Genomic DNA, 18005 nt, shown 5'->3' on the forward strand with positions numbered 1-18005 from the left:
AGACACCAGATGTGGACTTCTGGATTATCCCCATTATCCAAGGTTTTGTGCAGATTGAAGAACTTGTGGTAAATTACAGTGAGTCATCTGATGATGAGAAAAGCAGCCCAGAGACCCCGCCTCAGGAGTCCACCTGTGTAGATGACATTCACCCACGATTCCTAGTGGCTCTCATTTCACGTCGCAGTCGGCACAGAGCAGGTGTGTGGGAGGCTGTGATCACCTGCAAATCAGTCCAGGCTGAATGGAAAGCTGCGGGGTGTGGAAATGCTGGTGACCGTGTGGATCGGAAACAGTCCGTTTCAGCGCTCAGTCACTTTGTAATGTGACTGGGGACCAATTATTGGATAGAGGCGAACTGGGAAGCGTTAACAGGAGAAAGAAGAGAAGAAAGTCACTTGGGATGTGCTTCTAAAATACCATTGTTCCCACGGATGGGCTGGATCACAGTCACAGTAATAAGTCCCTCCTGAGTGCTAGCGCCTTTGGGAAAAGCCTCCTCTTTCAGTGCGTAGGAGCTCTCGTAGCTTCACTTCATAAAAATCATGATGCATGCAGTTATGATTTGGGATAAGTTGATCCAGTTCTGCCTGGCAGTTGCACATTAGATCCCCAAGGCTATCCTGAAAGTGAGATGAGCATGATCTACTTAGGCTAAATTTTTTTAAAATGTTGCTGTTTTCTGTTTGTTTTTTGTTTTTGTTTTAGGAATGCGCTATAAACGAAGAGGGGTGGATAAAAATGGAAATGTTGCAAATTATGTGGAGACTGAGCAGCTAATTCATGTCCATAATCATACCTTGTCATTTATTCAAACCCGAGGCTCTGTGCCTGTCTTTTGGAGCCAGGTTGGCTATCGATACAATCCAAGACCTCGGCTGGACAAGAGTAAGCAAGTCCATTATTTGGTTTGCAAATGATGATGTCAGACAGATATTAGATACTTTATAGATTTGGATTTGCTTTGCTAGATGCTTCATTCAGAACAATAACTCATACAGTGAAATTTAGTGGAAAGTGATATAAACATAAGAGCAATAGTGGTTGTTGACAATTTAACAAAAATTCCCCAACAATAGAGCAAAACAGCTTATTGTACATTTTAAATTCTTGACTTTTTGAAGAATACTTTATTGGATGTTTAATTTTGGAAAAGGGTAAATGAAGCCAATATTTGTAGAAGGGGGAAATATCTTAAGATGGCATCTATTATACAAGATGCCTTTATTGAAATGCCTCACTGTGAAGTGTTTGTTATTGTTTAAATTATTGAGAATTTAATTTATTTTTGTATTTTAACTTTAACACTGGAATAGCTAAATCATGTCAGCCTAATTAGATTACTGAATTAGGTTGATTTTTAAAAATTGTTTACAAAATATTTTTCTCTCAAAACTGAATTTATATTTATGAGAATTTGGTAAAACTTCAGTTTTTAATATCCTTGATTAAAGAAGTTTTTATTTTTTTATTATAAACTACATGAAACCTTTTCTGATAAGTTGGCTGGCTTGTTATTATAATGTTATAATTTCACAGTTTGTACTTTGTTTTAATCTAGTCTACTCGGGGGGAAGAAATCAGATCTTTGACTTAGCATTTCATTTTAAAATAATTTTAGAAAATCTTACTTTTGGGCTGTCAATTTTTTTAAAGTAAGAATAACGATGGAATAGACACTAATTTTTTCTTAAACAGGGGAAGGAAAAAATCGATTTTATATCACTTCTTTGTAGGTGAAAAGGAAACTGTTGCCTATTTCTGTGCCCACTTTGAAGAACAACTGAAAATTTACAAAAAACAGGTGGGCTTTGATCTCTAGTAGTTAATGTTCCTTTATATTTTGAAATGATTGTATATCTGTTTAAATTTCATGAAAATAACAATGTACTATTCATAATTAAGCAAAATGGCATTTCTCATGAAGTTAAAGAACACATGTAAGCTAAGAATATTCTTAATATTTTTAAAGAAATATCATTGGTCACCTACTTTAGACCATTTTTATTATTTTTTAAAATTTTAATTTTTAAAATCAGTTTTATTTTTCAATTACAATTGACTAAACCATTTTTAGGTAAGAGATTAATCTGTCAATTATTATGATTTGAGAAGTTTCTAGAGTAAGAAATAAAAGGCATCTCGCAGTACCATCCATTTAGTTAGTTCTACCTCCTGGAAATAACAATTTAATATGTATCTTTCAGTATCTTTTCTTTGCCCACCTTTCTTATATATTCATACAGTCATGTAGGAATGTGATCATATAAACCAAAGTAAGATAAAAGCTGTTAGATGAAATACACGTTCAATAAGATGACCGGATTTCAGATGCAGGATTGAGCTAGAACTGTCAATAACTAATCCATTAGCAATAACCAGTCTGAATGTGTAGTGCCATAGGACGTATTTTTCTAACAGCAACAAAAATAAAATAGGAAGAAATAACCTAAAATCTTGTAACCATACAAAAGGATACCATGACAGTGGTGGTGGTAGGGGTCCAGGGGAGAGTTACTGAAGAGCACAAAAGGAAATCTGAATAAATGGAGAGAAAATACAATAATCTTAGAAGGAAAGACTCAATATTCAACAGATTTCTGTTCTTCCAAAATTAATATATAAATTTTGTGCAATCCCAAAGAAAGTCCCAGCAGGGAAATGATTGAAAAAAAACTATAAAGTTTGATGATAAGAGATGAAGTCAGGAATGTGGGAAATGAGAACTCTCACATATTGTTAGGGCAGTGGTTCTCAACCTTCCTAATGCCGCGACCCCTTAATACAGTTCCTCATATTGTGGTGACCCCCAATTTCATTGTTACAAAGTGAACATAATTAAAGCATAGTGATTCATCACAAAAACAATATGTAATTATATATATGTTTTCCGATGGTCTTAGGCAACCCCTGTGAAATGGTCGTTCGACCCCCAAAGGGGTCGCGACCCACAGGTTGAGAACCGCTGTGTTGGAGCATAAGTTGGTACAGCCATTTTGAATGGTATTATTCAAAATAAAATATGCTCTACTGTTAACCCAGTAATTTTGCTTTCTGATATCTATCTTACATACCATATACAAAAATCAGTTCTAGGTGGATATGGATTTAAATATGTAAAGTTAACAAAACTTTTTAGAGGAAAATATAGAACATCTTTTGACCTTGGGTCTTAAACTGGACTTAAAAAGCACTAACCATAATTTTTGAATGGATAAAATTGGCCTTACTAATTTGTAAATTTTTATTAGAATTTTATTTCTTGAAACTTTATCATAAGTATAAATACTATTATAAATGTTATAAATATGTTATTTTTTTTTAGAGAAAGAAGGGTGGGGGTAGCTTCGATAAGAAAGAATCATTGATCTGCTGCCACCAGCACAGTGGTTGAGCGTAGACCTATGAACCAGGAGGTCACAGTTTGGTTCCCAGTCAGAGCATATGCCTGGGTTGTGGGCTCAATCCCCAGCGGGGATTGAGCAGGAGGCAGCCGATCAATAATTCTCTCTCATCATTGATGTTTTCTATCTTTCTCTCCCTCTCCCATCCTCTCTGAAATCAATAAAAAAAATTTTTAAAAAAGTATTCTAAATATTTTCAAGATTTGCTATTTTAAAGGACCTTGTTTTCATTGTCTATTCTAGTTGGTTATTACAAATGTATAATGTATATAAAAACTATTAATGCCATTGATGTAAGCAGTTATCATAAACCTAAATGTAACAAATGAAAATCCTAATCTTTTTCCTAATTTATAGGAAAAAGATTGATGCTTGAGTGGATTTCTAAGTATAGCTGGAAAATATTTCTAAAACATAATTCCAAATAAATCCATTATGATTCTATCATCTGGTTAAACTGAATTTTTTCTCCTTACTCTTACAGGTTATTATTAACTTGGTAGACCAAGCAGGAAGAGAGAAAATTATTGGGGACGCTTACCTCAAGCAGGTGTTGCTCTTTAACAATGCGCACCTCACTTACGTTTCATTTGACTTCCATGAGCACTGGTAAGGTGCTTCCTGAGATGAGTTTTTTTACCAGTTCCAATGGTTGTGGTACGATGCTGCCCCAGGGACCTAAGTTACTCTTTATTGGGAAGAAAATGTCTTCTCGTTGTTGGAAAGGGAAGGAATATTATTTGTTTACTTGTTTTCATTTTCATATGGATTTTATTTTGGCTAAAAATTTAACTTAATTGTTCCTGAAATATTTATAGTTTTTCTATTCCTAAATAACTTGGAGACTTAGAGTTCATTTTTCCTTTTATTACTCAAGTAAAGAATTTCTGGAGCTTTACCTTTCTGCTTAAGCCTGAGCCTGGCAGAAGTAACAGAAACCCCTTAATAAAAACCATCCTGCCGGCTCATTCTCATACTTTATTAGGAACACTGCTTTCTCTACGGATAAAGGTCACTAGAATTTGCCTGGAAAATCAACAATTAGTGAACCATTTTGATGATAACTTTAACTTGTGTGTATTTTGAAAGCAAGATTCTTTTATCATGACCCTGGTTCTAACGTGAGCTCAATTATCTAAGTGTTGAAAATTTGGTGGGGAGCTTTAGATATCTTTATTTTTCAGTATATTTTCTTCCACATGACAGATTAGCTTTAAACGTTTATGTAATTGCCTATATAAATTATAATAGTGTAAACCTCATTTATTTAAAGTAATAATTTTCTTTAATTTTTCAGGCTATCTTAAATATCATATTTAAGTTAAAGATTTTCTCTTTGTTTTGGCTTGTGTTTTAGCCGAGGAATGAAGTTTGAGAATGTTCAAACACTAACAGATGCTATTTATGACATTATTCTTGACATGAAGTGGTGTTGGTACGTATTTATTTCATAAGAAATCAGTGGAACAAACTCTGGTCTGTGGATCCATGTGCATTTGTTTAGGAACATTAGCATTAGTAATAGCAGCAAGCTGAGAACGCATTTTTGTTTTTCCAGTTTTGTGTCCCGCTTCCTAGTCTCCTTTCTAAGAGAGCGTCAGGCATTAGGCATTGTAGCCGTGACCCGGGAAGAGGTGTCAAGTGGTTGGGCAAAGGGACGTGAAATGCCCAATGACTATTATTTAATTCATTTAATACTTCATAGTTGAATTTCTTTCTCTTCTTTCTTGCCATCCCTAACGTGGAAGGAGGGCTTAGAGGTACCTGGTCTCAGTAGTCAGGCATTTAAAATTATCAAGGAAGGATGAAAATTCTCAGATTACAGGAGGGAGAGGCAGGAAGAAAAACTGGCTTAAAGGACAGAACAGAACTTTCTATTAGATTTTAAGGCCACAGATGGCAAGAGAAATGAGATGAGCAAGGCATGCTGCATGACTCTGTATTAGGTGGTAAAGTGAATGAGCTGATTTAGATGTATTTCTTCTTGGAGTCGAAGAGGAGGGTCAGGATGGTGTTTTAAAGTGCTTTTTGATTTTAAATGTGCAGAAAAGAGTAACGGGTCCATTTTGCCTAGTAGTTGTATGACTTGGGGCAAGTGACTCTTTCTGTACCGCAGTTTTCTTTCCAGAATGAGGACAGTAATGTCTTCCTTGTTGAGTTATTGTGTAAATCAACAGTGTCTACGTAGGACTCAATAATGCCTGCACACCGTGCTCTTCCAAGCAAGCTGATAACGAGTGCAGCTGTTCTTATCGCTGTGCCTGAAAGAATTTTGGTTTTTGAAAAACGCATTTAAGTATTTCATGTTGTGAAATAATCCCATACTGTTTTTGAAAAGGGTTGATCAAGCTGGGGTCATATGTAAACAAGAAGGGATTTTTCGAGTTAATTGCATGGACTGCCTGGACCGCACCAACGTGGTTCAAGCTGCCATCGCACGCGTGGTCATGGAGCAGCAGGTAACTTGGGATCCGTTGGGTTGTAAATACTCATTTTTAATTTTTTCAAGGGTAAACTAATAACTAAAATGTTTGTTCTTTAGAACATTTATGGCATAAAACTCCTGTTGCATTAAAATCTAGAAAGCACAACCTCCACTAGAAATAGCTTGAGCCAAGTGGCATTTTCTTAAGCACACATTTCAGAATGTGAGGCCCAATATTTAAAAGTTTATCGGGTGTCACTGTACGGTCAATTACCTTTTTAGCTCATCTCTAAACCCTCTCTCCTGTGTTTGGAGCTGGGGGTCTGTACATTTCATTTCTGCTGAGCCGACTGGCTTCGTGTCAGGCTCTGCCAGAAGTGGACACTAAAGGAAGATCATGAGGCTGGAGGAGAAAAAAGGGACTAGCTTCTTCATCTGGTTATAGTCCTGCCAGCAGTGCCATCACTGGGCTGCTGGTCCCTTTGGCACCACAGAACCAGCCTCTTGCCTTGATGCCCCAGTTGCTGGCAACTGCTTCCTGTGATCCTTATGTCATTGCCCAGGTCCCCTTTTAGATCTTTTGGCCCTAACACCTGAGTAATGAATTCAAAGGTGGAAATTCCTAGCATGGTTTCTAGGGTTTTTGTTTTTGTTTTGTTTTTAAATACATTTTTATTGATTTCAGAGAGGAAGGGAGAGGAAGTGAGATAGAAACTTTGATGAGAGAGATACATCGATTGGTTGCCCCCTGTATGAGCTCTGATGTGGGGTTGGAGGGCGGGAGTCGAACCTGCAACCCAGGTATGTGCCCTTGACTGGGAATCAAACCTGTAACCCTCTGGTGCACAGGCTGACACTCTAACCATGCCGACCAGGGATGAAAACACCATTTCTTTGATTTAAGGGTTCTAAATTATGTATGAACGTAATTCCTTTTTCTGCAGTATGTTTTATGCTATGGTGTCTTGGTTTATATGTAATTAATCCACCAATGTGTAAATTTTAGCTGAAAAAATTAGGTGTGATGCCCCCAGAGCAGCCACTGCCGGTGAAATGCAATCGGATCTATCAGATAATGTGGGCCAACAATGGTGACTCCATCAGCAGGCAGTACGCGGGCACAGCTGCTCTGAAGGTAAATCCCTGCAGCGAGCATTTGCAGGTCATTCTGTGGGACTCAGAATGTGGTTAAAAACCATCTTTGTTTTTGAGATAAAGGTGTGCGGCTACAGGTGGTGGCTGACTGCTTTCTGGAATGTTTGGCTAAGGCAGGGGTCACACACTCATCTTTTGGCTGGGACTGGGGCTGGGGCTAGGTGGCTCAGGCAGGCACCCATTAGGTGAAAGGGAGAGATGGAGCTGTGTGGCCCTAAGGAAGAGCATATGTTGTCTCAGGAGGGTGCTGTCTTGTTTCCTTATGAGGATGGAGGCGCAGTGTTGCTAGGTCTTCTGGTTTTTTCAAGGCAGTCGGCAATCTGGAATTGTGTGAAATACTGGGTTTTTAAAATTTTAAATAGACAAAACAAAACATGTCTGTTGATGGGATTTGGCCCCTAGTATGATCATTTGCCCCGTGAATTTGTAGCCCCATCCTGCCTTTTACTAGCTCTGTTACCTTGGGCAAGTCGCTTAATTTCTCTCTCAAGAGGAGAATACACATTCTTAAGAAAGCGCACATGGAACATTTTCCAGGATAGATCATATGTTGGGCCACAAAGTCTCAACAAATTCAAGAAGACAAAAATTATATCAGGGTGTGTTTTTGTTGTTGTTGTTGTTTTTAGTAATAGTGGTATGAAATTAGAAATCATTAACAGGAGGAAAGTTGGAAAATTCACAAATATGAGGATATTAACACTCCTGAACAATCAAAGGATACCACAGAAATACTTAGGGTCATGATGCTATACGGAACAATTATATGAGAACAAATTGGACAATTTAGAAGAATAAATTCTTAGAAACCATACAACCTATCAATACTGAATTATGAAGAAACGGAAAATCTGAGCAGACCAGTGAATAAGATTGAATCATTAAGCAAAAACCTCGCAACAAAACCCAGGGCCAGATGGTTTCACTAGTGAATTCTACCAAACATTTGAAGAATTAATGCCAATGTTTCTCAAGTTCTTCCAGAACACAGAAAAGGAGGAAACACTCCCAAACTAATTTTATGAGGCTCTGATACCACTACAAGGAAATAAAACTACAGGCCAATATCCCTGATGAATGTGGATGCAAAAATTCTCAAGAAAATACTAACAAACTAAATGTAACAGTATCACACACCATAATAAAGTTGGATTTATCTATCAGGTGGAAGAATCATTCAACATATACAAATCAATAAATGGGACATCCTGAATTAATAGAGTGAAAGATAAATATCATAATCTAATAGATGCAGAAAAAGCATTTGACAAAATTCATTCTTTTATATAAAAACTCTCAACAAATGAGGTATAGAAGGACTGTACCTCAGCATAATAAAGGCAATAATAACAAACCCACAGCTAACAGCATACTCAATGGTGAAAACTTAAAAGCTTTTCCTTTAAAATCAGGAACAAGACTTTGGTGCCCACTGTCACCATTCCTGTTTGTCATAGTACTGGAAGTTCTAGCCAGAGCAGTCATGAAAGGAAAATAGAAAGCATCCAGATTGGAAAGGCAAAAGTGAATTTGTCTTTGTAGATGACATAATGTTATATATGGAAAATCCTAAAAACACTCCATCAGAAAACTGTTAGAACTAATAAATGAGTTCAGTAAAATTGCAGAATACAAAATCAACCTACAAAAGTCAGTTGCGCTTCTGTACAATAACAACAAACTGCTAAAAAATAAAATAATCTCTTTTACAATAGCATCACAGACAGTAAAATCCTTAGGAGTAAAATTAACCAAGAAAGTGAAAGATCTGTACACTGAAATCGGTAAGACATTGATGAAAGAAATTGAGAGGACACAAATAAATGGAAAGATAGCCTATGTTCATGGATAAAAAAATTAATATTCTCAAAATGTTTATAATACTACCCAAAGCCATATATAGATTCAGTGCAATCCCTATCAAAGTTCTAGTGGCATTTTTCACAGAAATAGACAAAAGCAATTCTAATGTTTGTATGGAACCATGAGACCCCCAATAGCCAAAGCATTTCTGAGAAAGAAGAAAAAGGCTGGAGGCCTTGATTCCAAACCTTACTACAAAGCTATAGTAATCAAAACAATATGGCACTGACATAAAAACAAACACATAGATCAATGGAATCGAACTGAGAGCCCAGAAGTAAACCCACATATAGTCAACGACAGCTGTTGTATAACTAGTATAGTCTGTTATAAGATGAATAAATTCTGTAGATTATATTTGACAAGGGTGTCAACAATACATTATGGGGAAAGGGTAATCTCTTCAATAAATGGTGCTGGAAAAATGGAATAGGCATATGCAAGAAAGTTAAATTGGACCCCTGTCTTATAGAAAAATTAACGCAAAATGGATTAAAAACTTAAATGTAAGATCTGAAACTTTATAATTACTCCTATAAGAAAACATAGGTGCCCTAACCAGTTTGGCTCAGTGGATAGAGCGTCGGCCTGCGGACCGAGAGGTCCCAGGTTCGATTCCGGTCAAGGGCATGTACCTTGGTTGCGAGCACATCCCCGGTAGGAGGTGTGCAGGAGGCAGCTGATCGATGTTTCTCTCACATCGATGTTTCTAACTCTCTATCCCTCTCCCTTCCTCTCTGTAAAAAATCAATAAAATATATTTAAAAAAAAAAAAAAAAAAAAAGAAAACATAGGGAAAATGCTGCATGACATTGGTCTTGGCAATGATTTTTTGGGTGTGATTCCCAAAACGAGCAAGAAAAGAAAAAGTAAATAAGTAGGAGTAGATTAGACAAAAAAACTTTCTGCACAGTAAGAAAAAAATGTTTTTTAAATCAACAAAATAATAAGACAAGCTATGGAATGGGAGAAGATATTTGCAGACATGTATCTGATAAGAAGTTAATATTCACGATATGTAAGGAATTTATACAACTCAACAGCAAAATATAACTTGAGTAAAAAGTGAGTAAAGGACCTAAAGAGACATTTTTCCAAAGAAGATATACAAATGGCCAACAGGTACATACATAGGTGCTCAACATCAGTAATCATCAGGGAAATGCAAATCAAAACAACAATGCAATGTCACTTCCTACCTGTTAGAATAGCTGTTATAAAAAGGTAAGAGATAAGTGTTGATAAGGATATGGAGAAAACGTAACCCTTATACACTGTTGGTGGGAACGTAAATTGGCCTGGCCATTATGGGAAACAGTATGGAAGTTCCCCCAAAATTAAAAATAGAACTATGATATGATCCGCCAATCCCATTTATGGGTATAGTAGTATATCTGAAGGAAATGAAATCACTATTTTGAAGAGATATCTGCACTTACATATTCATTGCAGCATTATTAACAATAATGAAGACATGAAAACAATCTAAATGTTCAGTGAGGATGAATGACTAAAGAAAATGTGTGTTTGTGTGTGTCATGGAACATTATTCGGACATGAAAAAGAAGGGAATCCTGCCATTTGCGACAGTATGATGAACCCTGAGGGCATTATAATTAAGTGAAATAAGCCAGACAGACAAAGTACTACATGATCTCACTTATGTGCGGAATCTGGAAAAGTCAAACTTCTAGGAATAAAGAGTTGAGTGGTGGTTACCAGGACTCGGGGCAAAGAAGATGTTGTTCAAAAGGTACAAATGGAATAAGTTTGGGGGATGTAATGTACAGCATCATAACTGTAGCTAACAATAATGTATAATTGAAATTTGCTAAGGAAGTAGATTTTAAATGTTCTCACCACACTCACAGACACACACACACGGAGGAATTATGTGAGGTGATAGATGTGTTAACCTTAACGTAATCAGCTCGCTGTATACACACACACATATACCAAGTGATCACGTGGTGCACCGTAAAATTTACACATATTACTCATCAATTTTATCTCAAAGTTGGGGAGGAGAGAAATATTTTTCTCTTTGATATTAAACTTTTTTGGATTCAACATTCATGTCTCTCTCTTCTGTAATAGATTCTTATTTAATTACTGTTTCCTGTGAATGACTTAACTAGTTGGCAGTATCTTCTCCAAAATTATCAGTGTTAGGACGAGGTCTGTTTCAGGAATGGCCTTGGATAGAAATAGTGGGGTTGGGATGGAGGAAAAAAGGACTATGCTTTCCTTGCCTTAAAAGTTTAAATCACTACCTCTCTGGGGAGTTGCTCTGATACCTTTGTTGTTAAAAGCAAGAGAAAAAACAATTTAAATCCTCATTGGCTCATTCTACAGGAATTGTAACATATAATGAGAAACCTGCTTTCTCTGTATTTACACACATCCACATAAACAGGTCAAATCTCAAAACTCTGGGAAGCTGTCCACATTTTTCCACATAAGAAATTTGTGATTTTTCAATATATTAAGTTGAGGCTTGGAAGACTTTATTTTTTTTTTTTTCCCCAGCCAGGTTCTGTCTTTATTCTCCTGTTACATCTGTATTTATACCAGTTGATTTTAATCCTATCCATTCTATTCCAAAGGTTAGGGCGTTTGTTATCTCCATTCCAAGGTCACTACTCTATTGTTCTGTTAAGCTACAAGGAAGTAACTGAAGGAGATTATCCTAAATAAAGATTATGTAGCTTAAGCGTGATTGTTCATAGTTAAAGTGATTAACTACCCGCCTGGCACTTAGTGAAGGAGTTTTACTGATTTATTACCTTCCTTAGTCCTGTTAATCCCTAACTCCAGGGAAAAATCCCCACCTGGGGAAACAACCTTTCTTGGAGAGGTGACCTTGGTTAAAACACATAGCGCTAAGAAGGGGAGCAAACATATTAAGAACAGTATGCCATATACGCCAGGTCCCTTGAAACATACGCTGTGCAGATGTTTCTTCCCTGCAGCGACTGTGTCAAGCAGCAAGGATGGACTGGCTTCCGGCACATAATAAAGGCCATATCTAACAAATCCACACCCAACATTATTCGTACTCAATGGGCAAATTGAAAAGTGTTAAGATCAGGAACAAAATAGGAATGTCTACTTTCATCACTCTTATTCAACATGGTATTGGAAGTTCTAGTCACAGTGATCAGAAGAAATAAAAGCCATCCAGATTTTGGGCGGGGCGGGGTCGGGGGGAGAAAAATTCAGTATTTGCAGATGACATGGATCTATATAGAGAGAACTTTAAAGATTCCATCAATAAACTACTAGAACGTATAAATGAATTGAAAGACTTTTTTGTTTGTTATGTAATAAATTTAGACCTGTAAATTTTCAAAATTTTATAGATTACCAAGAATGGCTTTACCTTAAAGCTCCATCTAGCTGAAGACTCGTTGTTACAAATAGTATGTTTAATTATTTGACATGCTTTGGTCAGAGTCAAATACTAATAGATATTTTAATTCAGCTGCATGACTTAGAATTATAAAAGCCTACAAAATTACAGTCTTATAAGCCCACCTTGACTTCGGGAACATTCTTGTTTAAATTGTCAAAATGTTTTCCTTGATAGGGTGACTTTACAAGGACAGGGGAAAGGAAGTTAGCAGGAGTCATGAAAGACGGTGTTAACTCCGCAAATAGGTATTACCTGAATCGATTTAAGGATGCTTATAGGCAAGCTGTCATAGGTAAGAAACGTAAAAACCTTTTTTTAAAATTTGTTATGCCTTCTGTGACTGTTTTACCGAAACCAACATTATTAACATAGTTCATATGTTTTATAATATACTTATACTTCTATATTGAGCATCTTACCATCAAATTCAAATTTTTAGGAGATTAGAACTTGACAAATTTTTTAGGCTGGAGCAACAAAAGAAACCACTCGTTTCCATATGTATTTGTCAGTTTGCTGTTCATGTAACAGAAAGCATGGTTGAGGCTCCTGAAATATGAAATAAGAGACCCTAAAACCTCTTCAACTAAAAACTCCACATTCTATTTGTTTTTCCGTTACTCACGGCTGAGAGATGTAACAAGATGATTTTCTTTCTTTCCATGACATTGTATGTTCTTGCTGTGGACAAAAACACCATCCTTTCTTTCCATGGGTGTGATTAAATAGCATATTAAAGAGGATTACATTAAGCCCTAGCTGTTTTGGGTCAGTGAATAGAGCGTCAGCCTGTGGACTGAAGGGCCCTGGGTTTGATTCCTGTCAAGGGCACATGCCCAGGTTTCAGGCTCAATCCCCAGAGGGGGGCATGCAAGAGGCAGTCAGTCAATGATTCTCTCTCATCATTGATGTTTCTATCTCTCTCTTCCTCTCCCTTCCTCTCTGAAATCAATAAAACTATTTTTAAAAAATTTATCCTACCCAATTCAGTCCTTTTTTTTTGAAGAGTAAATGGAGGGTAGATTGCCCAGTGGAATTCATGTGTTGGCATGTTTTAAATTTAATTTTTATTAAAATATTACCTTATAGTATTTAAATAAACATATAATGTTGTGGATTAGAACCAAATGCAACACTTTATCTTATGGTCTCTGAGACTGTTTTTTAAATCCTGTTTTTAAACTTGATATTTATCATTCATAAAATAATGGGGCCTAGACACAGGCCAGTTAGTAATTTGAGAAGTCTGGTGTAAAGAAGTTTGGTTCATTTGCCATGGATGGGGGTGTGCTGACTGGAAAACTGGATTTTTAGCACATTATTACAGAAAAGTAAGATATCTTCCTTGTGTTGGTCGATCTGGTGACTCAGTTATGTCCTTGAGGACTCAGGTTTTGTCCCTTTTGCAGTTTGATCTATTCAAGGTTGAGACAGAGGCCCATAGCAGGCTGGGCTATTGCTTCCCCTTGTAGTGATAGCAGTGGCAGATCTTTCCTGGAAGCCCCCTCCAGTCTCATTGTCCCAAACAACTATAGGGAATGGGATTATAATGACTTGTTAAAGTTTAAGCCACATGCCACACTAGGAAGAAGTTAGCTAGTATATTTAGATCTGTTTTAAAAAATGTTTTTCTTGATTTCAGAAAAATATGTTTATATTGATTTCAGAAAAGAAGGGAGAGAGAGAGAGAGAAACATAATGATGAGAATCATTGATCAGCTGCCTCCTGCACACCTCCCACTGCGGATCCAGCCTGCAACCCAGCCATGTGCCCTGACCTGGAATCAGACCATGACCTCCTGGTTCATGGGTCGATGCTCAACCACTGAGCCACATCAGCTGGGCTTATTTGTCTTTTTATTGAGTTATAGGAATTCTGGATACAAGTCCATTATTAGATAGGTGATTTATAAATATCCTTTCCCATTCTGTGAATTCTCTTTTCACTATCATGTTATTTCCCTTTGAAATACAGAAGTTTTTTATTTTTATTTTTATTTTTTAGCAGTTATGGTGGGTAGTTACATCCTAGGCCAGTATCTTTTTTTTTTTTTTAATTTATTGATTTTTTTCCAAAGAGGAAGGGAGAGGAGAGGGATAGAGAGTTAGAAACATCGATGAGAGAGAAAATATTGATCAGCTGCCTCCTGCACATCCCATACTGGGGATACGCCCGCAACCAAGGTACATGCCCTTGACCGGAATTGAACCTGGGACCCTTCAGTCTTCAGGCCGACACTCTATCCACTGAGCCAAACCGGTTAGGGCAGAAGTTTTTTATTTTAATGATGTTCAGTTTATCTGTTTTTTCTTTTGTTTGTAATGTTAGTTTCCATTCCCCCCCCCCCCAACACTCCCCACCCCCCCAACACCAAATAAAAAACTAAAAAAACCCATGTCTAATCCAGGTCTCAAAGATTTATTCCTATGTTTTCTTAGAGTTTTATGGTTTAGGTCTTCATTCTCTTTTGTTTTTTAAAAAAATGTATTAGGAAACTAAGATGATGATAGATATTGACACTTTCTACTCTAGATTTGATGCAAGGCATTCCAGTGACAGAAGATCTTTATTCCATATTTAACAAAGAGAAAGAGCATGAAGCTTTGCATAAAGAAAACCAGAGAAGTCACCAGGAACTGATTAGCCAGCTTTTACAAAGTTACATGAAGTTACTGCTGCCTGATAATGAAAAGTTCCACGGGGGCTGGGCCCTCATTGACTGTGATCCCAGGTAATGAGTGATGTCCTGCTAACTAATGTGCTTACATTTCTGATAAGTTTTCTGTAATTAATGCTAGGACTTATCCATAAAGCCGTGGGCATGGATGCATGGCACTTTTCAAGTACAGAGCTGACACTAAAAACTCAGTAATGAGAACTATTTTAATGCAATCCTATATAATAAAAGCCTAATATGCTAAGTGTCCAGTCGACTGGTCGGCCGTTCAACCAATCAAAGCGTAATATGCTAATCGCTCATTATTATGTGCACTGATCACCAGGGGGCAGACAGTCGACCATTTGCTATGATGTGCATTGACCACCAGGGGGTAGATGCTCCGACTGGTAGATTAGCCTGCTGCTGGGGTCTAGCTGATCGGGATTGAGCGAGACAGGCCAGACATGCCCTGGGGCCCTCCGGCAGTCCCTCCCTGGCTGGCCAACCTCCTGCGTCCCTCCCCAGCCCTGATCGTTCACCACCTGGCCTGTACCCTCTCGCAATCGGGGACCTCTTGGGGGATGTCGGAGAGTCGGTTTCAGCCCTATCCTGCAGGCCAGGCCTAGGGACCTCACTGGTGCACGAATTCGTGCACTGGGCCTCTAGTAATTGATATAAAAAACAATTGTAAAACTATGGTTCGCTAGTGGCTGTGTGGGTTTTCCCCCCCTCAGAATCTAGGTTTATTGTATTAATGCACATAACTCAGTGGATAGAGCATTGGCCTACGAAATGAAGGGTCCTGGGTTTGATTCTGGTCAAGGGCACGTACCTCGGTTGCAGGCTCCATCCCCAGCCTGGGGCACATGCGGGAGACAATCAATCAATCCCTCTCACATGGATATTTCTCTGTGTCCCTCCCTCTCTCTTCTAAGAATCAATGCAAAAATATATTCTGGTGAAGGCTAACAAAATATATATATTGCACTGAAAATTTTTTTTAATTGTTTGAAGTATTACATATGTCTCCTTCCCTAAGGGCAAGCTCCCACCACCCCAGTCTCTGGATATATTTTTCTTTCTTTCTTTATTGATTAAGGTATTATATATGTGTCCTTATCCGCCCATTGACCCACTCATGCCCCCACCCCCCTGGTGTGTGTGTCCATTGGTTATGCTTGTATGTGTGCATACAAGTCCTCTGGTTGATCTCTTATCCTCCCTCACCCTCCCCTACCTTCCCTCTGAGGTTTGAGCATCTGATCGATACTTCTGTATCTGGATCTGTTTTTGTTCATCAGTTTATGTTGTACATTAATTCCACAAGTGAGATCATGTGATATTTATCTTTCTCTCACGGACTTATTTTGCTTAGCATAATGCTTTCCAGGACCATAATGCTGTTACAAATGGTTAAAAAAAATTTTTTTTAAATATATTTTTATTGATTTCAGAGGAAGAGAAACACCAAAGATGAGAAGGAATCATTGGCTGCCTCCTGCCCGCCCCCTACTGGGGACAGCCTGCAACCCGGCAACCCGGGCATGTGCCCTTGACCAGAATTGAACCCAGGACCCTGGAGTCCGCAGGCCAAGGCCGTATACACTGAGCCAAACCGGTTAGGGTGGTTAAGAATTATCTTTTTTTTATATATATTTTATTGATTTTTTACAGAGAGGAAGGGAGAGAGATAGATAGCTAGAAACATCGATCAGCTGCCTGCTGCACATCTCCCACTGGGGATGTGCCCGCAACCCAGGTACATGCCCTTGACCAGAATCTAACCCGGGACCTTTCGGGTCCGCGGGCCGACGCTCTATCCACTGAGCCAAACCGGTTAGGGTGGTTAAGAATTATCTTGATGGCTATTGGCAACCACTTAAATATCGCACTGGAACCAGCGGCAGGTCTAGCGGGATGCGCATGCGCACTGGACGGTGCGCAGCGGAAGTGGCCCGCCATGACGTGTTCCGGGGCGGGGCGTGGCGCGGTTCAATCACGCGGTCGGTGCACGGGTGCAGTTTGGTGCAGACGGTTCATGCGTGCGGTTGGGTGCTGCGGCTCTGACAGCTTTGACTCCTCGAGAGACAAACGGACGCCCCGACCAGATGCCGCGGCCCTACAAGCCCTTGCCGGGCCCCCGGCGGCCCGACGGGCGAGCCGAGCGCATCGCAGAGCACGTTGCTGAATTGGATCGCTTGACAACAACGCTCAAGATGGTTCTCCTTCTAGCCGGGCTTACGCTGAAAGCCCCGGTGGCGTTGTATTTTTATTCTAAAATAGTCCTTTTTCAAAGCCTCCTGTTAATGTCCCCTGAGGACAGCGGCTTTTACGCCCTCGTCGTGGCGGTGATCGGCCTCCACCTGCTGATCTGCGGCTTTGTTTTTGTTCTGTGGCCGGAGGACGGCTGGCCCGGGTGGCGGGGGCGGAAGCGCTAGACGGAGCCGCCTTTCCTCCGCGCCCAGAGCAGTCAGTGGTGAGGCCCACTCCTGACTGATGTAAATATTGTCAACAATGGTAAAATATTTCCGTGTTAAAATGTCTTGTGACGTAACTTTCGTGGCTTGGCTGGAGCAACGCTTTTCGGAGTGCCCGTAAGTACAGGCCAGAGCCGGACCCGCGCTGGCTTCCCCGGATGCAGGGTGCTTGTCTGGGACTGATGACGGGCCCGCCATCTTAGGTCGCTCATTGCGTTTTCGGCGAAAATTGAGAATTTATTTTAGGTTAAGACTGTTAGCTGCACTACAACGAGGTGCTGCACTTGGGGTTTTGGGTTGTTTTCTCCGCAGGCAGCACGGGTTCTACATGACCTCATTCTGACGCAGGTTACATGTGACGCCAGTTCCATCTGCAAAGGGTGTTTTGCGCATTTTGATAAACAGGCAAACAGGCGTGTAATTCTAAGGCAGAATTACGCATTTGTATAGAGCAGTGATGGCGAACCTTTTGAGCTCGGTGTGTCAGCATTTTGAAAAACCCTAACTTAACTCTGGTGCCGTGTCACAAATTTTTTGATCTTTGCAACCATAGTAAAATAAAGACATATTTTTGATATTTATTTTATATATTTAAATGCCATTTAA

At 38.9% G+C, this 18005-nt stretch overlaps 1 protein-coding gene across 2 annotated transcripts in view; it reads left to right on the forward strand.

Annotated features, from left to right (window-relative positions):
• Positions 1–18005, forward strand: part of INPP5F (inositol polyphosphate-5-phosphatase F) — a gene marked incomplete at its 5' end in the record, with an annotated part of 58212 nt that overhangs the window by 33630 nt on the left and 6577 nt on the right. Inside the window, 9 exons of one of the 2 annotated variants that reach the window (XM_081105387.1) lie at positions 3–201; positions 709–888; positions 1737–1804; positions 3889–4013; positions 4762–4839; positions 5743–5863; positions 6836–6964; positions 12437–12554; positions 14796–14994. In XM_081105387.1, the coding sequence (XP_080961513.1) occupies positions 3–201; positions 709–888; positions 1737–1804; positions 3889–4013; positions 4762–4839; positions 5743–5863; positions 6836–6964; positions 12437–12554; positions 14796–14994 (1217 nt within the window). Of the gene's footprint in view, positions 1–2; positions 202–708; positions 889–1736; positions 1805–3888; positions 4014–4761; positions 4840–5742; positions 5864–6835; positions 6965–12436; positions 12555–14795; positions 14995–16933; positions 17517–18005 lie in introns of those variants that run through there. The other variant, XM_081105386.1, reaches the window with a different exon arrangement.

This window comes from Myotis nattereri (assembly GCF_964212035.1).
Source record: "Myotis nattereri genome assembly, chromosome: 13".
Classification (NCBI taxonomy): domain Eukaryota; kingdom Metazoa; phylum Chordata; class Mammalia; order Chiroptera; family Vespertilionidae; genus Myotis; species Myotis nattereri.